The sequence below is a fragment of the Halichoeres trimaculatus genome, unplaced genomic scaffold (genome assembly GCF_033239565.1).
Source record: "Halichoeres trimaculatus isolate MK-OKI-2021-1 unplaced genomic scaffold, fHalTri1.1 fHalTri1_scaffold_12, whole genome shotgun sequence".
In the NCBI taxonomy this organism is placed as follows: domain Eukaryota; kingdom Metazoa; phylum Chordata; class Actinopteri; order Labriformes; family Labridae; genus Halichoeres; species Halichoeres trimaculatus.
The window spans coordinates 36,589,547-36,614,570 of record NW_027437190.1 but is presented as its reverse complement, the minus strand read 5'-3'; the positions used below and the strand labels follow the sequence as shown (position 1 = coordinate 36,614,570).

Genomic DNA, 25,024 nt, shown 5'->3' with positions numbered 1-25,024 from the left:
GGTAAATTTAGCTCATGGCTGAGGGTCTGTGGTCCGTCTGTCCTCTGGTTTCTTCTCTCTGTAAAACTACAACAGTTAAACTTCTGAGGCTGGAGAAAAGCTTTCTGTAAACTCTGCTGCTGGATCAGCCTGAGACCCCGAGCTGCTGTAAAGATGGACGCCACTAACCTGCTGGTGGTGCGGGTGAAGTACGGCCGGTCGTTGACCGAGGGCACCGACTCGTCCATGAGCGGGTAGGACTTGATGAAAGTCAAAGTGTCGTCGGGGAAGGTTGTGGACGACTTGTAGGCGGCGGCTGATCCCTCCCCGGCGCAGCATCCCGGCCTGTTCAGGAGCAACACAGAGAAACATGAATCCAGAGTGAATCCACTTCCAGACGCAGATGTAAACACCCCAGCAGCTGTTTGTTCAGGGAGGAGGGAAACATCTGTGCCTCTTTGTTTTCTGCTCCAAAATGTTTACACAACAATCACAGCATCTGCTGCAGGACCTGCAGAAACGTCCTCTTAAAGGGACAGCGTGCCGTTTAAAGAGCCGTGCCTCACCTCGGTTTGGGGACGGTCTCCTCAGGAACGGGCGTCCAGGCCGACTCGCTGTTCCTCTGCTCCTTGAACTTGCCGCTGAACGCCCTCTCGATGTCGTCCATGTAGAAAGCGCAGACTGCGGAGCCGGTGATGCTGTGGGACGGTCAGACCAGGTGTTAAAGAGGGGACAAGGAGGTCTGCAAGTCAGCACCTGGACAGAGACCAGATCCACCTCCACCTCCATGTGACGGAGGCTTCAGCAGACGCCGCACTCATCCTGGTGTTTCTTTCCCATCATGCCCTCCTCTGGTGTGTGTGTGTGTGTGTGTGTGTGTGTGTGTGTGTGTGTGTGTGTGTGTGTGTGTGTGTGTGTGTGTGTGTGTGTGTGCAGATACCTGTTGGCCTGCGTGGTGAAGACTCCCAGCACCGCCGGCCTGTGGTTGATCTGCAGCACGTTGGTCAGCGACTGCAGGACGTCGAAGTAGAAGAAGGAGTCTCCGGGGACGGAGCAGTTCAGTCGAGCTTTGAGGAACGACGTCCAGTAGCGTTCCAGCACCCTGGGCGAACCGCCATTATCGTTTTTACAGACACGCGCCACTCTGGAGAAAACCACCTGAGGGGACGAGAGGGAAACGCCGTCAGACGGAGGAGACGTGATTTCAAACAGACGGTGGATGGTGTGTGTTCCTCTGGGAAGCTGTTTGACTTCATCCCACAAACACACTGAACACGCCACAAACACGCTACAAACACACTGAACACGCCACAAACCAGGAGGCTGAAAAACCAGGAGGCTGAAAAACCAGGTCTCACCTTGCCAAGTGTGGTGTACTCCACTGCGATCTCGCTGAAGAAGAAGTACACGTAGTTCCCGTACTCGATGGCGTGGAGGAAATGGGGCTCTGTGGGACACGAGGGAGGAAGATATTTGACAAACAAGCTGGCGGTGAAGAGCGAGCGGGCTGGAAGGGGAGCTGGTAAACACAGATGCTCAATTTGGACAATGGTTCAAAGAGAAATCTTGGGTTGTTACATGAAAAAAAGTGAACACGACGACAGGAAAAAGGAGGAAAACAAGCTGAGAATCAGGGGGATAATTAAAAGGAAGAGCACAGGAACATTTCTGTCTCAGAGTTAAAATAAAGTGGTTTATAAAGTTAGACTGAGACAGAAATCTCTGCTGTTTGAATCCTCTCTGTTTACCAACATCCAGACTCAGTGAAACACTTCAGGAAGCAGATTATCAGGAGCTCCACAGAGTCAGACAGACGTTTGGTGAGAAACACTTAGAGACTGAATCTGGAGCAGATCAAACTCTCTGTAGGTCGTTTTCTCTCTGTCCACAGGTTGTTTCTCTAAATCCTGAAACTCTGAAAGCTAACGTGTGTTTCTGGTCATGGAAACGTATCAAACGTCCCCACGCCGTCTCCTCACCTCGCAGCCATTTGGAGTCATACTTCACCGTACGCAGGACAGGACTGCTCTCCCCCAGACTCCTGTAAATCACCGCGTCACTCGCCAAGAAGTCCGTCATGGTCGCCGAGTAGAAATCTCCACCTGAGGAAGAGACGAATCATCAGGGACCAAAACGCCGGGTTACCTCCTCCATCAGGACTCTGTGGTCACAGGTGACTTTAGCCGCTCTTTACAAACAGGTGAACACACAGAGAGGAGGAACTGTGTCACTTCCTCACAGGAGCTAATGTGTTAGCCACATTGTCCACTAATAAGATGCTAACAGGAGCTAATGTGTTAGCCACATTGTCTACAAATAAGATGCTAACAGGAGCTAATGTGTTAGCCACATTGTCCACTAATAAGATGCTAACAGGAGCTAATGTGTTAGCCACATTGTCTACAAATAAGATGCTAACAGGAGCTAATGTGTTAGCCACATTGTCCACTAATAAGATGCTAACAGGAGCTAATGTGTTAGCCACATTGTCCACTAATAAGATGCTAACAGGAGCTAATGTGTTAGCCACATTGTCCACTAATAAGATGCTAACAGGAACTTATTTGATTCCTTACATGACGCAGGCAGAAGCTAACATGTTAGCCGTGTTGTTAGCCAAAGTGATGCTGATAATTAACTGGTAATTAAGTTAACGAGGGGCCTACCCTGACACAGTCTGATCCTCTTCACACACACACACACACACACACACACACACACACACACACACACACACACACACACACACACACACACACACATGTAATCCCTCTGAAATGTTCAGTTTGCAGTCAGACTCAGATTTCCTGGCTAAACGTCCATAACCCATCCAGCCATGACAGTCTGCTGTGTTTGATCTGAACCGTCACTCTGAGAGCGTCAAACAGCAGATCAGCGTCTCTGTCCAGGAGCTGAGGATCAGAAACCTCAGGTGGGACTGACAGAGCTCTATCTGCTGAAACGCTGTTCCCGCTCTGCCTGGTGCCTGCAGGACGTTTGATCAGACTAATACCACTGATCAGCAGCAGGGGGAGCTCAACCTTTGACATTTCAATCACTGAACACTTTGTCCGAACGCCAGCTCGCTCTGCACCACTAACCTGCAAACAGGCCCACGTTGGATTGGCGAGACTCGAAGGGACATCGAGCCTGTCCCACCACCTCCTCCCCCTCCTGCTCCAGCGAGGACATCTGGGTCAGAGAGAGGACACAGCACACAGGAAAAACAGGTCAGAAAGACAACAGGAAACATGAAAACCCAGGCGGTCTGTGAGACGCTGACTGCAAAACCAATCAGCAAACAAAGACGTCTGATGTGGAGAGGATTGAGCGATGAGCGGAGGGACGCGCAGCCAATCAGGCTGTGATTCTGAAAGAGACGCTGCTCCGTAAAGATTAGTTTCATTTGATGTGTTGGATCTGGGTCGGTCCATAAACCACGTGTGACGGTCCAGGTCCTGCTGTCAGCAGCGCCGTGGAGCGTTTATCTCCCCGCCGCAGAAATACAGCTGCTGCTTCCTGAGCCTGTTCACAGGGCTGCAAACCCCAGGTACAACGATACTGACACAGTGTGTGTGTGTGTGTGTGTGTGTGTGTGTGTGTGTGTGTGTGTGTGTGTGTGTGTGTGTGTGTGTGTGTGTGTGTGTGTGTGTGTGTGTGTGTGTGTTATCCAGGTGACTCTCCTCGTGACCTGTGAGCGCAGCGTGTCTCAGTCTCTCTGTCTCACATTCAGACGCTTCCTGTGGACCTGAGCGTGGAGCCTCACAGTTAAAAAGCCGTTCAGCAGATTTTGGAGTTCAGGAGTTTTTGGTGAGCCCAGATTATGGATCTAAAATTAGTCTGGTGGGTTTTATAATTTATACAAAGTCTGCAGGAAACTTTTCTTCCTTCCTAGCACAGACAGATCTGGTTTTCTTTGTGTAGCAGGAAACAAACTCCTGGGGTTTCTGCGTCTTCCTCCTCAGACGCGCGGGGCTCAGGGTTAATGGCTGCTGCTCGTGACGGTGTAACCACTCGCTGGAGGAAAAACCAAGTGATTCAAAACTCTGCAACAGCACTGCCCCCAGACATTTGTAGAGCAGACACCCCCAGACTCAAAGCGGTCTGTGTTTACACCTCTGAACCTGATGCAATCCGACACAACAGCTCTGCCCTGAATCTCACTTCTAACAGATCCAGGAGTTCGTCTGAGGTTCAGCCTGAGTCGCTGCTTTGTCTGCTTGGGATGCTTCTCATTATCTTATACAGGTCAGCTTCCTGTGCAGCACGTCACTGCTGAGGTTTGATAAGATGAAGATTACTTTCCACAAAAACACTCAAACCAATGTTCAGAGACCGCTTCAGAGAGACTTAGCATCTTAAATCTGTTTCTATTTTTGGCCTTGATGACAGGAAGTGTACGAGGGAAATCTGAGCAACACCACGAGAGGAAGCTCTGTGTCCTCACTCTACATGTTTGTTTGTTTGTTTTAAGGAACTCAGAGAGTTAACCTGTATGTGAGCTCTGTGGTCACGTTAAAGTTTTACTTCAGCAGCTCTTTCTATCACACACCTCCACACATCCAGGACAGGAGATACTGACAACATCAGGAGTCTGAAGAGGCTAAGAGTGATCTGTAACCAACTTAAAAAATGAATACGTTAAGGGTGGCTGTGTTTTTAAAACCAACCCAGTCCTTGTTTGACAGAGAGGATCCTCTACCTGGACCTCCCTCTGACCTGACAGGCTCTTACTGACTGAACGTCACAGACAGGATCTCCACAGGAAAACATCTTTACGTTAAGGAAGAGTCAGGGTAAGGCTGAGCTCAGACTACATGCTGCAATAACTGTTGCTCGACCCTCGAACCTTGGAGCTGAAGCTGATGATCCTGCGTTGTGAATGACAGTCGAGGTCTTAGGGATGTCCAGAAAGGGACTTCCTGAAGTCCAACGCAGTGAATGATGTTAGCAGCGTAAAGCCCGTTAAGTGGTCAGAAGACCAGAACTGTGGTTTATAGGCACTGGTCTGAGTCTGGTCTAAGCATCAGAGAATGGAAATGGCGAGGGGGAGGAAGAATGATGAGGTCGGTCAGTGCATGGAGGTGGATCTATGAGAGCTTTCACACCCCCACAGATCCCTGCTGGATCCAGTTCCCCAGCCTAATGTTAAAATGTTCGGCTTGTTCGGACCGAGAATAAAAATGGTCAGAAACAGAAAAGTTGGTTCATGGCTGTGACATAATCAGTGGGCGTGTCATATTCTGTTTTGATACAAAATGCCTCTTTGACCCGGCGACTATGGCTAAGCTAGTGGGGGCAAAGCAAAGTGTCAGGGCAGTTTTTAGCTCAAAGTTTAACAACAACACTCTACGCTGAACCAAGGAAACCCAGAACAACCTGTCATTGGTTTTATATATATTAAAAAAAAAAAAAAAAAAAAAAAAAAATATATATATATATATATATATATATATATATATATATATATATATATATATATATATATATATATATATATATATATATATATATATAAGTGTGCTTGTGTTAAATAAAAAAAAATGGTTAAAAAATGAGCAAGTTATGATTTTATTTTAATGTACATTCATTCCCTTCAATGGGAATGTCGCCCCTTCCAAGATGGCTGCCACATGTTGCTAGTGGGCCGCTACAGTGTGCTGACGTATCCAGTCTTCTTATCTACCTATTAAAGGATCAGGGAGTTCAGGTGACACCTTCCCACTGTCATTCTGCTTGAGCTGCTATGATGGAGGACTGGTTCACTAGAAAGCACAGAGGTTCTGAGCGTTAAGAACAGAAGCGCTTCCAGAACCAGAACCAGAACCATACCGGTGTGAAAGCCCTCTGTCAGACACAGGAAAGGTCTGGTCGGCCCCGGCAACATCTCTGCCTGTCTAAAGCTTCATCAGGAGACTACAGCGCCCAGGTGGGTAACTGGTGTCAGACCCAGGTCGTCATCGTCATCTCCGTCATCCCAGAGGTTTCCAAGTGGAGGTTTTTTTTAATTACACTATTTCTCCATCATTATAAAAACATAAACCATGCAGATAAAAAAAAAATTGGTCTGTTTCTGAATGTCTGGGTTAAAGACCTCTGAGCAGACTGAACCAGGAGGATGACTCTATCAGAGGAGGAGGATTCATCAGGAACTGTAGGATGAACTGATGTTCACCCAGTCAGCTGAACCTCAGGCCTTTCTTTGTTTGCTCAGTTTCTGATGTCTGGGAACCCCCGGTCTGGCCCAGCCCCCTGTTGGTCTGGTAGCAGGGCAGATTTGTGTTTCTGGGATTATCTGATCTGACTCTGAGACCATGGTCACAGATGAAAACAGATGAAGAGATCATGCAGTCTGATCTGGGAGAATGTGAGGAGGTTTGAGCATCTCAACCTGATTTTCCTTCCTGTTGTCTCTGAGACGAGTGAGTGAAGGGTTAGGAAGAGACGTCAGATCACATCAAGCTGTCTTTGACGTCTGGCAGTCAGACCAGAGCACTGAGCAGACTCCTCCTCTGCTGGGTCAGGTGATCTGAAGAGAAACAGAGCGATCATCACCACAGAGAGAGCGCGCTCAGGAGTCAGACTGTTTGGACGGCGGGATGGTTACCGCAGCGGGCAGATGAAGACAGATGGATCTGACGCTTCACGGTTTTGTTTCTTCCTGAGCGCGTGTTGAAGACAGCCTCTGTGTCGTCTGCAGACCAGCTGTCTGAGCAGGATCGAGTGGAGCGGCGTGTTCATCCATTCACGTCCCTGACTGAAACAAACAGACGCCGCTCACTGCGTTCCCCCTGCTCCTCCCTGCTCCTCAGATCCATCCCTCAGACAGATCCCTGGTATGATCTACACCTCCTCCCTGCTCCTCCTGGTATGATCTACACCTCCTCCCTGCTCCTCTCTCTCCAGCTGCTGTACCGTCCTCTTTGTCTTATTTTCCAGAAAAGGGGGACACAGCAGAACCAGATTTTCCTCTTGAAGCTGGTTTGGTGTGAATCAGCTGATCTTTTCCACAGGGAGTCTGCAGCACAGACGTTACACATCAGTCTGCTCCGGTGAGTTAACCTCTGGACGTCCTGCAGCCGGGGACGACGCTGTGCAGGTCTCCTCTGACACCTGAGACACGGTCCGAACCTGGACATCATTCAGGTCCAGAGCTCACAGAGGGCCTGGCTTTCATTAGTCCTCATAGAGCAGCTGGGCCGGCCCGGGCAGTGATCCAGGATTATTGGATATTCACTTTATGCTCCTTTAACGTCTTCTTCAGAGAGATATGAACGCTGAATCTCCGTCACGGCCTCAGCAGGATGTGAAGTGGAGGCGCAGCGTTTCATTTAGAGATTAAAAAGTCGTCTGTCCTCAGAGTAAACCATTAACATCTGTCTAAAGGGACATTACCACTCAGTTTTATCTCCTCACTGGGAACTTCTGCTTTGAAGCCGTGAAGCCACAGTTTGACGTTTGTATCACTGGTGAGTTTTTCTTGGGTTAGGAAAATCACTGTTCTTGTTCAAAAAGCAGACATGTCTCTCTTCAGTTTGAGACGTCGCCTTGGTCTGCGGCTGTAGTCATACCCTGTGTCAGCTCTCTGTGTCAGCTCTCTGTGTCAGCTCTCTGTGTTAGCTCTCTGTGTTAGCTCTCTGTGTTAGCTCTCTGTGTTAGCGCTCTGTGTTAGCTCTCTGTGTTAGCTCTCTGTGTTAGCTCTCTGTGCTAGCTCTCTGTGCTAGCTCTCTGTGTTAGCTCTCTATGTTAGCTCTCTGTGTTAGCTCTCTGTGTTAGCGCTCTGTGTTAGCTCTCTGTGTTAGCTCTCTGTGTTAGCTCTCTGTGTTAGCTCTCTGTGTTAGCGCTCTGTGTTAGCTCTCTGTGTTAGCTCTCTGTGTTAGCTCTCTGTGCTCCACATGGGACTGACGTTTGGAAATGTCATGTTTCTGTGTTGATGAATTTAAAGTGAGCTAACCCTTGTTTTAGCCCAGAGGAAAAATCAGTCATTGAGAAAATCCAACCTGTGGGAATGAAGCTGGAAGTTGGATTCAAACCCCGGTCCCCCAGCTGAGGGCCAATCCCGTGGGGCGTATCAGACCTTAACCATCAGGCTGTGTCTGCACCCCGAGCTACAATCAGCGATTCATTTCAGAATATCATCCTGAAGTCACGTTACGATTCATCCTGAAGTTAAAAACCTAGTTTGGAAATTTAAAGAGTTGTTTTTTGGCTTTTGGAGGCTTAAAATGTTTCCAGGGCAGGACAATGGGTCAGATAGAGCAGACAGTGACGTACAGTAAACGGGTCAGAACCACGGACTCTAAAACACATGGACGTAGTGTCTGTGATGTCACCTGATTGTTTCTGGTTCAGAGATTTGAAGCCTATTGTCGTCAGCGCCTTACTGGGAATGCTGGACCAGAGATGAAAATGAGCTTCAGCTAACTCTGGCTTGATGGATTATTTGTTTGTTTATTTCATATGGGCTCTTTCAAAGAAAATTATGATTAAAAACAAACAAATAATAAAAAAAAGCCCTCATTGTAGTTACATTAAAGTTGGGATGAGGTAAAGCTGTGGGTCAGTGACAGGAGAAATGATGCAGAGCTGCTCAGACCCTTGGATCAGGCTGTGAACAGGATTATTTTAGGGAATCAGCTTTTTTCAGTTGGTGTGTGTGTGTGTTCTGGTGTTTCTGCAGCCAGCCTCTAGTGGACGCTCAAAGAACTGCAGCTTTAATAGAATTCATATTTTTCACCTTTGGTCACAGCTTGGTCAGAACCAGCTCCAGACTCTGTCTTTCTCCTGACCTGAATATTCAGTGTTTTTCTTTAGCTCAGTGTTTTAAATTGTTTCCTCTTCATCAGATTGTCTTCATGTGTGATCTCATCATTGTTGTTTGGTCACATCAGGAACAAAAAGCCCAGCTCCTGCAGAGTTTGGGGTTACTGTATGTCAATACTACAGTTTTTCTTAGCAGGTTTTTTCTTTGGGAACAAAGGAACAGTGTGTGTGTGTGTGTGTGTGTGTGTGTGTGTGTGTGTGTGTGTGTGTGTGTGTGTGTGTGTGTGTGTGTGTGTGTGTGTGTGTGTGTGTGTGTGTGTGTGTGTGTGAGTAACTTTCTGCTCTGTAAACCTTTAAATGGATCTTTTCCTGAGAGACCAGCGCTGGTTCAGAGGTCTCACTCTGGAAACAGACAAACAGTGAATTGTGGAGTCTTGAGTTGTTCAGCTTCCCTCTGGATCCCCCCCCCCCCCCAACGCTGTCAGATTTACGGGCTGAGCTGTAGGACTTGTCCCCCCCCCCCCTTTAATGGCCGGCTGTGAATCACAGTCCAAACCTGTGATGTCACCTCTGAGGCTCCGAGTCGTGTCGGCTTTTATTCAGCAGACCTCAAAATGTACGAGCCTCACTCCTGCTCTAACACACGATGCTGATCTGTTTCTTCTGTTAAAGGCTAACGTTGAGCTCTGCTCAGCTCTGCTCGGCTCTCTCTGCTGTTTGTCACTGAAATGATGAAATCACCACGGAGACCACGCAGCTCAGAGCCTCGTCTGCTGGCTGGGATCTGTCTCCTGGCCCCGGTCCTTTCTCCCGTCATCTTCCTGTCCCTCTGGCTCTGTTGTGTGTTGTTGTGTGTTGTGTGTTGGTGTTGTGTGTTGTTGCGTGTCAGATGCTGTTAAATTACTGCCAGTATCAGTGTTTCCTGTGTTCTGTCAACAAACGGCTCCGTCCTGACGTATTATTCCACCAACATCAGACTGAAGCACCAACATGTTATCATTCACAGCAAACAGTGTGCGTGTGTGTGTGTGTGTGTGTGTGTGTGTGTGTGTGTGTGTGTGTGTGTGTGTGTGTGTGCGTGCGTGCGTGCGTGCGTGCGTGCGTGCGTGCGTGCGTGCGTGCGTGTGTGTGTGTGCGTGCGTGCGTGCGTGCGTGCGTGTGTGTGTGTGTGTGTGTGTGTGTGTGTGCGTGCGTGCGTGTGTGTGTGTGTGTGTGTGCACCTGACTTGTGTGCAGTTTGAGCTGACAGCTGTTTGCTGACTCAGCTCTGAAAACATGACCTCATGTTGTCTGTCAGGTGACTGGTCAGGTGACTGGTCAGGTGACTGGTCAGGTGACTGGTCAGGTGACTGGTCAGGTGACTGTTACAGCTGTGAAACTCTGGATTAACCTGCTCTGCTCTGTCTCTATCCCAGTCCAGGTGTAGGTTGTATTTTTTAAACTGAGCTTCTTCCTGATGTCCAGGATCCCTCAGCTCTGGTCTGATGAGCTCTGTCTCATATTTCTGGTGTTGTTCGTGTAAAAAGATTAAGATCAAAACAAACTGAAGTCATTGATCTGATCGATTTGACTTTGATTACTCTTGAGGGAAACTGTCTCTGAAGTTTACAAATTAAATCACCAGCCCAGAAAACCTGAACTGTTCTCATTAGAAAACGATGCTTGACTTGATACGATATGAAACAGGAAGTGACGAGATGAGACAAACCGTTACGAACAACATGAGACTGGAAGACAACGTGAGAGGAGAAGACAGAGAGCAATCACAAGATGAGACGTTATGATAGAGACGCTGTACGACCAGGTGAGACCAGACTCTACATCAGGATAAGATATGAGAAGAGATGAGAAGACGAAGATGAGAAGGTGAAGATGAGAAGGTGAAGATGAGACGGAAGACAGAATGTGACCGCTATGAAACAAGTTACGAGGTAGACTTCTAACAATGCATGTGTGTCACAGTCATTTCATGAGCTCTAATCTGTTTATCACTGTGTTTTTATTTTTTAAGTTAGTGTCTGAATTAATGTAAGCTAGCAGCTTCATGCTATTCCTGTTAGCACCTACACAGTCAGAAAGGAAACAGCCCCTGAGGACAGAGGCACACACCATCTGTGATAGCTGGAATATGATCTCTTATCTGAAATTGAGGCCAGGAGACCAACACGCAGCGCTGGCTCTTACCTTGTAGTTACGGCAGGTGGGGTTGAAGGCGTTGGTGCCGCAGGCGAACAGAGTCTCATCATTTCTGGGAACCAGCACTTTGATGTAGTTGTAACATTCATCCTGTTCAGAGGGAAACTCGTGTTACTGCAACGAGGGACAGAGCGAAGCAGGACAAACAGCAGGTAGGAGCTGCGCTGTGTTTTACAGACATTATCATCATCCCCACACTGCTTCTGGATGTTTCCGCCCTGCAGAGGAGCCAACGTGCCAAAACCCCCGCTCTGTGTCCGCTGTTAGATGAGAGCCCTGATCCTGATGAGCTAGACCTGACCGTCTCTGCTTATTACTGAACTTCACTGAGCAGGACACAGGCAGGAGGAGGAGGAGGGCAGGAGGAGGAGGGCAGGGGAGCAGGAGGAGGTGCAGGGGGAGCATGTATCTGCGATCATACTCACGCTGTTCTTCCCTCTCACGGTGCACTTCTCCACGTCCTTGGTTTTCCAGGTCAGTTTCTGAAAGAGGAGCAGACAGCCAAACGTCAGCTCAGAGACGAGTCACCAGCCCAGCTTTAGTTGCTCCTCATGGTTTGAGAGCTATTAGCAGACAGCTGTGATGGAAACCTCGTTAGCTTCAACAAACTGTGCTGCAGAAACACAAACAGAGAAATATCAGGAGTGTGTGCAGCGGCTCGTCAGTGTGCAGCGGCTCGTCAGTGTGCAGCGGCTCGTCGGAGGGCAGCGATGAAAGTCCCTCTGCAGCCAGAGCAACATAACAACACACACACAGTTCTGTTAAAGATGTCTGCATCACTTCACTGACCATATGACGACTCATTTAGCCCCAGTTAACCCCGACCAGACGCTGTAACCTCAGGTCCTCAGACACAAACACAGGCCTGCTCCTCTATCAGCTGGGCCGTTATAGAAAAGATCCATCAGCTTGTTAACAAGCTCTGCCAGCTCTGCTTTAATGCGCCGCCTTCCTCTGCACGATAATTTACTGAGCCGATATATTCCCCGGCTCGTAAATATCTCCCAGGAAACTGGAGGATGTGCAGGTCCTGGTTTGGGTCCAAGATCTGAAGATTATTTTGTCAACAAATTCAAACAGGACACGGACGGAGGACAGCCTGACGTCTCTTTCCAGGGGACACGTCTAAGAGTCCTGGTCCCTGAGGACTTCCTGTTTTATCCTCAGCACCGTCTGTTTCAGTCTCTTACACCTGATGACACCTCGTCCTGTACCTGAACAGACATTCAGCTCAGGCCGAGGCCAGCAGTAACTTTCTGTTCCTGCAGAAACCTTTGGCCTCAGTCTGACGAAGCAGCTCTCAGGAAACGTTTGAATCTCTGATTTCAGAGAAAGTACTGTCCCCTCACAGCTGGGTGCTTCACAGCCCACATCTGTTTAAAGTGGAGTGAATTATGCATTTGTCAGGGACTATTTTCAGCAGCACATTGATACACATGGATGAGCTCTGACAGCAGCAGCGTGGCGTATGTGCAGTTCACTGAATCACAAGTTCCTCAACTTCTGCTTTTCTCTGGGGAAGTTTGGACCGTGGTAAAGTTTCGTTGTCACCGACGTTTTAATTAAACTCTAATCTGGTTTTAGTGTTCACAGAAAAACACAACACTACTCATCTTGTTCTCATGTTAAAGTCTCTTTGAGGACTTCCTGTTTGGTGTCGAGTGTAGTGACGCCTGTGGCTGGAATGATTAGTGTTTTTTCTAAGATGAAGACTCCGTTTCCCATGAGCACCATCACACACTGCCATGAAGACGAGTGTCCTGCCAAGGATCTTCTCTTTAGCTCAGGACAACTTTCTGAAGAGGGAAAACATTTGTCTGTGGTTCTGTAGAGCTGTCGTTTGAAGCGTGACAACGGACAGACTTCGTAAACTCTGTGGTTTGGTATGCAGGAGGTGAGCAGATGGTTTAACCTGAGTTTTAGCCTTTAGCTTGTGTTTTAGCCTTTAGCTTGTGCTCTATCTCTCTCCTGTTTCTCTTTCTTCTGCTCTTCTGTCCTTTTTCTGTCTGACAGTTAGGCTCCAGTGTCCACCATCACTACAAAATTAATCACAGAAATCGTTTTCTTGAAGAAAAAAGACAGATCTTGTTTTTACTGCTAAACTTTGATAGCTGGTGTAGTGTCGTCAGAAGCCCCGTTTCCACCAAGTGGTACAGTTTGGATCAGTCCAGTTTGGTACGGGTTGGATCAGTAAAGCCTGATCCTGTTTGTGTTTCCACAGCCAACCGTGTCCTTCTTGGTAGGTGGTGTGTAAACTGGATGCTGATAGCAGCATCAGCTACATGTTAGCATGACGCCATAGCAGCATGACACAGTGTACCACGCTAATAAATCCAACGAAGAAGAAAAACGTGACACAGTAAACAAAGAGCAAAGATGAAGACATGCAGCATTTTGTCTTCTCTGTGATCACCATGTGTCTCTTTGTTACTAAGAACAATCAAGCTGTCACACAGGAAGTGACCATTCTTTCAGCCAATCAGCAGCCTGCAGAGTTTCTAGCTCCACCTTCTGGGGTTGGATCAGTTCAGTCTGACACTCCAACAGAAGGGAACCAGGAAGTGGGACGGTACGGATCAGTACTTTGAGGACCTGTCCTGGTTTCAGTCAAAGGAAACGCCTCTGAGCGTGGGCTGAACTGAGACGCTCAGTGTGAACGGAGCTGAAGGGACTTTTGGTCTACGAGCCGTAAATTAATCTGTTCTCACAGAAAGATTTGATCGAGGTTAAGATCCAGGAATGAAAGTGTTCCTACAGGTCAGAGTAATCGATGAGATTATCAGTAGATTACTCTCATGGTATAACTTAATCTGGAGGTTTCTGAGTTCAGAGCAGGGACAGCTCTCTGAGCAGGGACACCTCTCAGAGCAGGGACACCTCTCTGAGCAGGGACACCTCTCTGAGCAGGGACACCTCTCTGAGCAGGGACACCTCTCTGAGCAGGGACACCTCTCTGAGCAGGGACAGCTCTCTGAGCAGGGACAGCTCTCTGAGCAGGGACACCTCTGTGAGCAGGGACACCTCTCTGAGCAGGGACACCTCTGTGAGCAGGGACACCTCTCAGAGCAGGGACACCTCTCTGAGCAGAGACACCTCTGTGAGCAGGGACACCTTTCAGAGCAGGGACACCTCTCTGAGCAGAGACACCTCTGTGAGCAGGGACACCTCTGTGAGCAGGGACAGCTCTCTGAGCAGGGACACCTCTCTGAGCAGGGACACCTCTCTGAGGACTCAGCAGCCTCAGCATTATGCTAACGGTCCTGGCCGTCCACGCTCCGTTTGGTTCACTAATAATTACTCATGGCCGCCCGGGCTCAGGAAGTCAGCGGAGGGAGAATATGAACGAGCGTCCAGAGTGAAAAATGAAGAGCTGCTTGAAGAGATCTGCCATGAAGAGGACGCTCCATTTTCTGGCTCTGTGCGTCCGTCACAGGCTGCTGATGGGCCAGGGAAGGAGGAGAAGAGGAGCATGATGGGAAAACTCCTAAAGACTCGCTGACACCTGGAGGCGGGAGAAGCTCAGCTGCTAAAAAATGCATCAGAAACAAACTCTCAGGATCCAGGTTGTTGTAGAAAACAGAGAGGAGACGAACAAACACGGCTTTCCTCTGAAGTCGTCGTTTCTTCGCGCCACGCTCCACAACCAAATCAATACTTCAGATCAGGGTGACACGGAGCAGCGGCCTTATCAGGCTGAATATCCCTGTTTAGCATTAATCTAAATACAAGCAAACAAAACTGCAGACCTTGGAGCGATTTTATTTAAGAGCAATCGTGTTTGACAAATGAGATCCAGATAGGAGCGAGCACGCCACTTCAGAAGCCACGACAGCTGCGCTGCACTTGTATTGGATATACGTCTGAGGGGAGATTGCTCGCTGCTTGAGTGAAAAGGCCGGGAAACGAGGAGGAAAGGCGAATAATGAGAAACAAACTTCAACAGCGTTTTTTTTTTTTCCTCTGTAAAAAACGGTTTGGATCAGGAAAAACAGGATCTGGATTGTTGGGAAAGTTTGAGGAGCAGATTTTAACAAAGACTTCTTTGAACAGGAGGAAGTCCACACATCAGGAAAATGTCAGTTTGTTTCAGCGTTTAGAGTCTGTGCAGCAACACGTTTCATCTAAAGAAAAAAAGGTCAAACCTCCCTCTTCAGGGTGTTTTACGTTTCCCTGATTCATCACTCTGACTCTGAGCTGTGAGCAGCAGATTACACCTGGATGTCTGAGCTCTGACTCACCTGCTGTGGGATTATCTGCTGCGATGAGGAGGTGAGATTGACAGCGAACACGTGGTCCCTGCAGGAGGAGAAGAGGAGACACAGCGTTATTCTGACATCCTAGACCTTCCTGATCCAAACACTCCTAAAGACTCCTCTCTAACAACAGATCAGCTCGTTAGATTAACGAGTCCAGTTCAGCCTCTTTCTAACTTCACACCCAGAGTTTTCCCTCCTCCTGACTCCCTCCTCTGGGTCACTCTGGGTCACTCTGGGTCACTCTGGGTCACTCTGGGTCACTCTGGAGGAGTTTTCCCTCCTCTGGGTCACTCTGGGTCACTCTGGGTCACTCTGGGTCACTCTGGGTCACTCTGGGTCACTCTGGGTCACTCTGGAGGAGTTTTCCCTCCTCTGGGTCACTCTGGAGGAGTTTTCCCTCCTCTGGGTCACTCTGGAGGAGTTTTCCCTCCTCTGGGTCACTCTGGAGGAGTCTTCCCTCCTCTGGGTCACTCTGGGTCACTCTGGGTCACTCTGGAGGAGTTTTCCCTCCTCTGGGTCACTCTGGGTCCCTCTGGGGGAGTACCTGGGTTATTTGCAGCTGTGCAGAGCACTCAGTCCATTTAGGTCCATTAAGAATCTCCGTACCTCTCTGGACCGGGCCCTTGGCAGTGAAAGCTCTTCACTTTGATGCCGAGCCAAAACCTGCTGCAGAATTTATTCTGCGCAGAGGAAATGCACAGAGGAGGTGTGACCTCGTACTTTTTGAGATAATTAACCTGAGACATCTCCATCGAGCCGCTGCTCTGTGCCGTTAGGCGGAGAGACCAGCAAGGAGGTATGAGGAGGTGAAATCTGTGAGGGTGGAGGCTCTGCTGAGGGAGCCTGAACCGACTGATGGACGGTGCACGGTGTGAACACAGGCTCAGTCACAAAAACAAACTCCATAGGAAGGACGGACATGTGGTGTTAATCTCATTAAATAGGTGGGTGGATGTGTGGGTGGATGTGTGGGTGGATGTGTGGGTGGATGTGTATGGATGGGGGGTTGGATGTGTGGATGTGTGGAAGTGTGGGTGGGTGGATGTGTGATGGGATGGGTGGGTGGGTAAATGTGTGGAGAGTGGGTGGCTGGGAGGGTGAATGTGTGGGTGGGTGTGTGAATGTGTGTAGAGTGGGTGGGTGGGTGGGTGGATGTGTGGAGAGTAGGTGGGTGGCTGGGTGAATGTGTGGATGAATGTATGGGGATGGGTTGGTGAATGGGTGGGTGGATGTGTGGATGTGTGGATGTGTGGATGTGTGGATGTGTGGGTGTGTGGGTGGGTGGGCCCTGCAGTGTAAACCCAGCAGGGTAAAAGTGACGGTGACCCACCGAGCAGGGATGTATGGGTTGGTGAATGGGTGGATGTGTGGGTGGGTTGATGCATGGATGTGTGGGTGGGTTGATGCATGGATGGGTGGGTGGGCCCTGTAATGTAAACCCAGCAGGGTAAAAGTGACGGTGACCCACCGAGCAGCGATGTAGAGCATGTGGTTGATCCTCAGCATCCTCTGGAAGTCCAAACCCAGACGTACGGTGTCGTTGTCGGACATGAGCCCCTGGAAGCTGGGGTAGAGGTAGGAGGCTGCGTGAGGAAGAGGAGGAGAGGAGGATGAAGGTTAACTTTTTAAACGAGGTGTTGGCAGAGATTCAGAAACACAACCCGACCAACAGAGAGTCTAAAGTTGGAAAACAGTGTTTCCCAAACTGTGAGAGGAGGACAGAGCAACAACCCGACCAATTAGAGCTGGTTAAAGGATCATCAGGCTGTTACCGCCCAGGCCAGCTCCTGACTCCACGTCTGTCCACAGTTTATCATCTCTAACTGCTACAAACCAAACACTGCACATTAAAATACACCAAACCAAGGTTACAGTTTGGCCTCTTGAGCTGATAAACCCCGAGCATACTCTGTATGCTAATGTGCTCTCGCGGAGGTGGATGAAGACGGGAAAAAATAGCATCTCAAGTTGCAAATTAGCTGCTGGTGTCACAGGAGTCAGTGTGATTTGAATAAAGGCTCCTGGTGAAGATTCTCACAGATCTGTGTGAGGAGAGCAGCGAGTCAGGGAGCAACACAAACCAGCACAGAGGAAACCTGACTGTGCATGGAGCCTGCTTTAAAGGTAACACACACCTGTCTGTCTGACTGTCTGTCTGTTTCTCTACCTGTCTGTCTGCATCTCAGAGATCTGTGTGAGGAGAGCAGCGAGTCAGGGAGCAACAAAAACCAGCACAGAGGAAACCTGACTGTGCATGGAGCCTGCTTTAAAGGTAACACACACCTGTCTGTCTGTCTGTTTCTCTACCTGTCTGTCTGTCTGTCAGTCTGTTTCTCTACCTGTCTGTCTGTCTGCATCTCAGAGATCTGTGTGTGGGGAGAGCGCCGAGTCAGGGAGCAACAGAAACCAGCACAGAGGAAACCTGACTGTGTATGAAGCCTGCTTTAGAAGGTAACACACACCTGTCTATCTATCTGTTTACCTGTCTGTCTGTCTGTCTGTCTGTCTGTCTGTCTGTCTGTCTGTCTGATGAAGTCCTGAAAAACCTGCTCCACAAACCTCGACATGTTTTTAAAGGGATAAATATCAGTTACTGCGACTGTGTGCTGAGTGCATGACTCAGTGGAAACAAGGTGTATAAGAAGGGTGTGTGTGTGTGTGTGTGTGTGTGTGTGTGTGTGTGTGTGTGTGTGTGTGTGTGTGTGTGTGTGTGTGTGTGTGTGTGTGTGTGTGTGTGTGTGTGTGTGTGTGTGAGTGTGTGTGTGTGCGTGTGTGTGTGTGTGTGTGTGTGTGTGTGTGTGTGTGTGTGTGTGTGTGTGTGAGATAAGATAAATTGAGGGATGTGCTACAAAGAGAAGGAGTTATATAATATCTGCTTTGTGCTGCACTTTCATTTTCTGTCCTGCTCTGAGTTTTAATTTGCTGTGTTTGACTCTGACAGTGCCTTACTGACTGACTCCAGGGCTGTTTTCATTTAAGGAGCAGGAGAGTCAGTGTCTGCTGCTTTAAATAACACAGAGACAGACAGTAAGTGGATGGACATGCTTTGAAAACCTTTGATGTAAAAAAAAAAGATGCTCCAGGCAGAAATTAAATTAGCCGGCTCAAAACTGACATCAGGCTGTCTCCACCATCAGAGACTTCCCCCGCTGCTGCTGCTGCTGCTCCTCCTGCTGCTGCTGCTGCTGCTGCTGCTGCTGCTGCTGCTGCTGCTGCTCCTGCTGCTGCTGCTGCTGCTGCTGCTGCTGCTCCTGCTGCTGCTGCTGCTGCTGCTGCTCCTGCTGCTGCTGCTGCTGCTGCTGCTCTTCTTTTATTTCAGGCTCTCTGGATCTGTTAAGTGCCGTGTTAAGTGCCCTCCAGTCTCCCTCTGACCTGTGCTGCTGAATTAGCAATCCCCGCCTGAATTACGGCCCAATCTGAGCCGGGCCTCGGAGGAAGGCGTGCGGTTCCTGAAGCGCCGCTCTCCAATCGACTGTTTAAAGATTTACACGCCAACGTCGGCCTCCCTCCTGATGATGGAGGTTTTTAATCACTCCTCTCCACTTTAACATCCTCTAACGTCAGGGTCAATACTCAGTCTGAATTTAGGAGCACACGATGGTCCACCGGGCTGTTTGGAACCAGAACCAGAACCCTCTGCCTGTTTTTGGATCTGCATCACTAAATTATGTCTACTTCATTTCAAAGAGCTGACTCATCCCAAATATCCTCCTGGAAACTATTTTTACTGAGCAGCAGCTGCGGCTCTGCAGGCAGGTCAGCCGTGACGTTTGAGCCACTCAAACTTCCTAATCTGCAAACGCTGCGATGGGTAACTCACACTTTGGACACCTTACACACCTTAGACTCCAGAACTTGGGTTCTGCCAGAGTTTCACCAGCATCTTTCACCTGTTGTCTGTGTTGTCTGAACCTGAGGAGTGTTTTCTCCAAAGCGAGCAGAGGGAGAAAAGCTGAGAGGAAGCAGCAGCCAGCGCGCTTTGAGCAGTGAAGCTGCTGCTTGCAGACACAAAGAATGGAGGTTGATTTTAATCGCAGCGGGTCAATCGTGTGAAGTGGATGATGGGAGCAGCTGCACGGCCAATCACAACGCAGCGTCTCTGTGATGAGGTCTGAGCCAGATTAAAGAGCAGCTTCTGGGAAAAATCCTCGTCCTGCGAATGAGGCTGGAAACGCTTCCCATACAAACCCAGAGGAGGGCGGGGCACCCAGAGGTGACCATAATGGACTGGACTCTAAAGGTCCAGATCTTTAGGGGTCCAGACCTCAGCCCCATCCAGCAGATCTGTTCCAGTTGTTGGTAAACAGGGCAGAGTCAGTGAAAGTCTTTAGCTCGGGTTGAAGAAATCACAACACGAGACACGCTGCTGTCACGGCGGCTGAAGGTGGACCGACCAAATATTCAACTTACGTAAAATAATGGATTAAACTCTGAGCCCTATTTAAACATTCAGGAGTCTGAATCACAGAAGAAAAGAAAAAACCTTTGACAGACCACTGACTGTAGGTGCATGAGTTTGGTCAAAATTTACAATTTTTTTTTTTTTTTTTTTAATTTTTAAACTACTCCTCTCATGTTGTTGTGCTTATATTTCTCATATTTCACGTTACTGTAAGTATCCTGCAGAGCTCTCAGTCAGTGACGGCTCTTTACAAACAAAACTGATGACACATTATCGTTAAACCAACCAGACTCTGTGAAGACAAACGATCGTTTTCTCTCGTGTTTTTCGTGATAAAATGTTGATTTAAAAATAAACTTGTGAAACAGACAAAAGAGCAGAATGATCGGCCTCTAATCAGCGTCTCTGACTAATCAGGGAAACAACCTCTCCAGGCCGTCTCTGAAGGGCCCGGTACAAAGAGCAGAGACACCGAGGTGAGTCCTCCACCCCCTCCACCCCTCCGCCCCCTCCGCCCCCTCCGCCCCCTCCACCCCCTCCACCCCCTCCACCCCCTCCACCCCCTCCGCCCCCTCCACCCCTCCGCCCAGAGACCAGCTCAGAGGGTTTAATTTCATAGACTGCAGCCTGATGAAGCAGCAGCGCTCATAATGGATATCTCAGAGCAGAGCGGGACCTTGCTCCTCGCTGTCACCTGCTGGAACCACAGGTGACGAATGGCTCTCATTACACCTGGGACCCGGCTCCACATAGAGCACTATTAGCACAGCTATTTCTGCTAATGGTGGCGTTACTCTCTTCCAGATAGATCAATTACAGTGTGTGGGCCGTGGTCTCAGCCACCTCTTAAATCAATTATGGGCCATTACATTCAGGGGCCAGGACTTCTTCTGTGGACCTCCTCTGTGACTGGGTGCTGGGGATGGGTCCCCAGGGTGCTCTCATGAGGCCAGTCTTCAGTGTGTGTCATGTTAGAGAGTGTCTCAGAAACATGTCTGTCTATCTTAAAGCTGCTGCTTTATGAGGTGCAGTTACAGGGCTAAGCCATGATGTAATGATCCTCTGAGTCATTTTAATTAGCTAACAGCTAACAGCTACAGTCACAGCCAAGACACAACATTTAAAGAGGGGGTATCGTGCTCATTGGGTCTTTATTCTGTCCCTCTGGTGCTCCCGTAGTAGCTTTACATAATTTACAGCTCAAAAATCTCTTTTTTTCCTCCGTCTGCTGTTTTAGGAAACAGCCTCTGTCTGAAACACTTTGTTTTAGCTACTGTCTCTTTAAGGCTCCCTGCTCCACAGACCCCTTTCCACTGATTGGCCAGCCCTCTGGAAGCCCGTCTGGGGGCGGAGCTATGTCAGATCTGATAAAACAGTTTGACAATCTCTACATCTTTGGTGGAAAAACATCAGGCGATGTACCTTTATATCCATCTTTAAAATACAGGAAAGCAGAATACCCCCTCTTTAAGATCAAGAAAATAAAATAAATAAATAGAAAGGGTATCCAAATCAAGCTAAACCTTTTAATATTTTAAATAAATACATTTCAAATTTGCTAAAAAAGTAGAGTTTAAAAACCTGAAGAAATCACTTTAAAATATGTTATAATAAGTAAACAAAGAGCAGTACCACACGTTTTCAGTGTTTTGGTGAATATCTGTGGTATCACTCCTCTGGTTCACTCCCAGTAAATGAAACAGAGCAGATAAGGATGATCCAGCCCTGAATAAACCTCTGCAGACCTGCTGCTGTACCCTGTGAGGAGTTATAATGCTTTAGTGACCCTAGCTGTACTTCCACATCCTCCTGCTGAAACAAGGATCACCATGGCAACACGGAGGGAGGACTTACACTCTCTGCCCACCAAGCTGATGGGCTCCAGGTCCTGGGGGAACGGCGTGGCTCCTGACGACAGCTGAGGTAAGACGGCGGCCAGAGTGAGAGCCAGGATGGCTGGCAGGACGGGCGGCGGCGAGCCGGGCGTTAGCGAGCCGGGCGTCAGCCTCATTTTGGCAGGAAGTGAGACCTCAGCAGAAACTCATGGTCCTCAGCGGATCCAGCTCCACCTACAGAGACACAAAGCCAGCAGGGTCAGAGCAGTTAGCATATCCAAGCTAACCTGGGCTTCAGCAGCCACACTCTGGGTTTACAGAGATCATCACAGCCTGACCACGCCCTCACAGCCTGACATCATCACAGCCTGACATCATCACAGCCTGACATCATCACAGACTGACATCATCACATACTGACAGCATCACAGACTGGCCACGCCCTCACAGCCTGACATCATCACAGACTGACCACGCCCTCACAGCCTGACATCATCACAGACTGACATCATCACAGACTGACATCATCACAGACTGACCACGCTCTCACAGCCTGACATCATCACAGACTGACCACGCTCTCACAGCCTGACATCATCACAGACTGACATCATCACAGACTGACCACGCTCTCACAGACTGACATCATCACATACTGACATCATCACAGACTGACATCATCACAGACTGACCACGCTCTCACAGACTGACATCATCACAGACTGACCACGCTCTCACAGACTGACCACGCTCTCACAGACTGACATCATCACAGCCTGAGACCATCACAGCGGACTGAGCTCTCATTCCTCTGTTTCTGTCAGGCTGATGGACTCAGACGGTCTTACTCATGAAGAGACTGAATTAATCAGTGTTTGAGGTTTGTAGCTGGATTCATCCAAAGCCTGACGCTCACACACTGCAGGGCTGAACCTCTTCCTGGGTTAGTTTGATAAACGTGATAATCTGCTCCTCAGATCAGGAATTACTGATGCTCTGAAGCTGTTTGAGGAGGAAGCATCCCGCTGGATGTCCTCCACAGATTTGTTCCCAAGCCAAATCACCGACTGATCTCTGGAGCAGCGTCAGGTTTTCTGAAACAGCTTCTGCCGGCAACAGCTGCAGGCGCTTGTGTCCTGTTGGTGTCAACGAGTCAGTTTGTGGTGAAATAAAACTTTTAAAACCAGCACAGGCTGAGTTTCCTCTACACCAGGGGTCAGCAACCTTTACCATCCTAAGAGCCAATTCTCCTTAGCTCACCTGGATTAAAGTCATCCAGGAGCCACGAAATCTTTATCTTCATAATAGACAAAATGTGTTTAAAATTATACACAAAGTAAAAATCTAATGAATAATTATCTAAACAAATGTTTTTGTGTTTGTAAAATCTAAAATGTGATTTTTTTTATATATATATATTTTTAATAAATTTGCAGATATAAAAACATTTTTTAAAGAACTGTTAAAAATTCCATAAATTTGCAAAATTTATGAAGTTTAAAAAATTATGGAATTTCAAAGATTCGCAAAAAATTCAACTTTTTTTCCAGAAAATTTCCAAAATTTGGAACAGTTAAAAAAATGAAATTCAAAACTTTGCAAAAATTCTGACAAATGAGCAAAAAAAAAAAAAAAAAAAAATCGGCAAAATGCTAAATAATTGATTGAAATTTAAAAAAAACGTTGAAGTTTAATAAATTATCAATAATAATTTTAAAAAAAATGTCTTTTCAATTTAAAAAAATTGTAAGCTACAAGAAGCCACGACAAAGGGTTTAAAGAGCCTCATGAGGCTCCAGAGTTGCAGGGTGCAGATCCTTGCTCCACGCTAACATGCTAACCAAGGACATGACACTTTGATGAATGGACTTTATTGCTGTCTTTCTGCCCCCTACTGGTCTGATCATGTGTTGCAATTACTTTTATTTTTCCTCCCTGTGTCACTGACCTGATTCACCAAACCTGGGTCAGAAAGCTCCTCACTCTGACGACTGTGACTCCTCAAGTCATTTTGGAGACGTTCACGGTTCCTCTCACTGCTCAGATTCAGGAGAGCAGATAAATAAAGAGAGTACAGAGAAGCAGACTCAGAGAGGAGGAGGAGGAGGAGGAGGAGGAGGAGGGCCCCAGGGGCCCTGACAATCAGGACATCTGCCTCATTTCCAGCCGATGTCTTTCACAGGTGACTTAGCACAATTAACTTCCCCTTATCAGAGGAGCGCCTCGCTCCACCTGTGATGACACGAACTCAACTGTGTGTGTTTAACCAGCGTCTGCAAACCAATAAAAACCACAGCATGAAGGCCTCAGGATGGAGGACTCAGGATGGAGGACTCAGGATGGAGGACTCAGGATGGAGGACGCGTCGTGGTTTAGGTCACAGGAAGTTTCACAGCGGACTGAGATCTCCCAACACGCCAATCCTGGAAGACTGTCAGAGTCTCAGCTACGTCAGCATGGGTTTAAAGGTGTGTGTGTGTGTGTGTGTGTGTGTGTGTGTGTGTGTGTGTGTGTGTGTGTGTGTGTGTGATCAATCCCAGATTCCTGTACATGCAGGTTTAATCAGGTTGGATAAAAACTGTCTGCTAAGCGTCAGACGAGCTGACAAAGAGCAGTGAGAGCAGCTCTCCTTCATGGCAGCCAGAGAGAAAAAGTGTAATTGTTGGAGACACACACCTCCAAAAACACTGCTGTACACACTCTCTCCATCCTTTAGGAAGACCTGAGCTCTCAAACAGGAAGTGATTCATTCACTCTGGATCAACAGACACAGGAGGAGTCTGTTTCTGTGATGAGGAGCAACAAAGACGGAGACGTCTCCCTCTGAGAGGAGAGTCCAACAGGAGAGCAACCAGAGTCCAAACTGTTTCTGACACCAGACGTCAGAGAGATTCAGAGCAGAACAACGTGACCCTGAACGACAGTTCATCAGAAAACACCAGCAGCTCCATCCAGGTCACTCAATATCAGGGATAGAGACGCCGGTTCCACTCCAAAGAGCAGCGTGCACTCAGACAGCCCTGCATGCTGCATGCTGCAACATCTGCACGTCTGTGTGCTGCGTGCTGCGTGCTGCATGCTGCCTGCTGCGTGCTGCGTGCTGCGTGCTGCATGCTGCCTGCTGCGTGCTGCGTGTTGCGTGTCAGTAATTATCGGCTGTGGCTGCAGAGCAGACGGAAGTTGTGTGCTGCGTGCTGCATGCTGCGTGCTGCATGCTGCATGCTGCGTGCTGCATGCTGCGTGCTGCATGCTGCTTGCTGCATGCTGCCTGCTGCCTGCTGCATGTCAGTAATTATCGGCTGTAGAGCAGATGGAGGTTGTGTGCTGATGTTAATTTCACATCTGTCTGATGTCAGCGGCGTGGACGGGGACAGACGGGCGGCAGAGGGATTTGTCAAAACAAAGTCTGGACTGCGGCGACCCGCGCTCGCTGCCAGCTCACTGAGGCCAACATGTCCTCCACAGGGGTCCTCACAGGCCTCGCAGAGTTTACGATCTGTGCCGCTTGGCGCCCAGACTCAGGCCACAGCGTTTTAAGTGGGAGCAGAAAATTAAGTCAACAGAGACGTGAACCGTCATCAATATTGATAATAG

At 48.5% G+C, this 25,024-nt stretch overlaps 1 protein-coding gene across 4 annotated transcripts in view; it reads right to left on the bottom strand.

The window, feature by feature from the left end:
- The window catches only part of sema6cb (semaphorin 6Cb), a 187,693-nt gene that overhangs the window by 58,842 nt on the left and 103,827 nt on the right, over positions 1 to 25,024 (bottom strand). For all 4 annotated transcript variants that reach the window (XM_074682891.1, XM_074682893.1, XM_074682894.1 and 1 more), the window contains 11 exons: positions 21,450 to 21,664; positions 16,662 to 16,776; positions 15,176 to 15,233; positions 11,363 to 11,419; positions 10,926 to 11,027; positions 3,081 to 3,171; positions 1,959 to 2,081; positions 1,338 to 1,426; positions 920 to 1,137; positions 546 to 677; positions 169 to 324 (listed from right to left, as the gene is read on the bottom strand). In XM_074682891.1, the coding sequence (XP_074538992.1) occupies positions 169 to 324; positions 546 to 677; positions 920 to 1,137; positions 1,338 to 1,426; positions 1,959 to 2,081; positions 3,081 to 3,171; positions 10,926 to 11,027; positions 11,363 to 11,419; positions 15,176 to 15,233; positions 16,662 to 16,776; positions 21,450 to 21,606 (1,298 nt within the window). In that variant the 5' untranslated portion in view covers positions 21,607 to 21,664. The remainder of the gene's footprint in view (positions 1 to 168; positions 325 to 545; positions 678 to 919; positions 1,138 to 1,337; positions 1,427 to 1,958; positions 2,082 to 3,080; positions 3,172 to 10,925; positions 11,028 to 11,362; positions 11,420 to 15,175; positions 15,234 to 16,661; positions 16,777 to 21,449; positions 21,665 to 25,024) is intronic.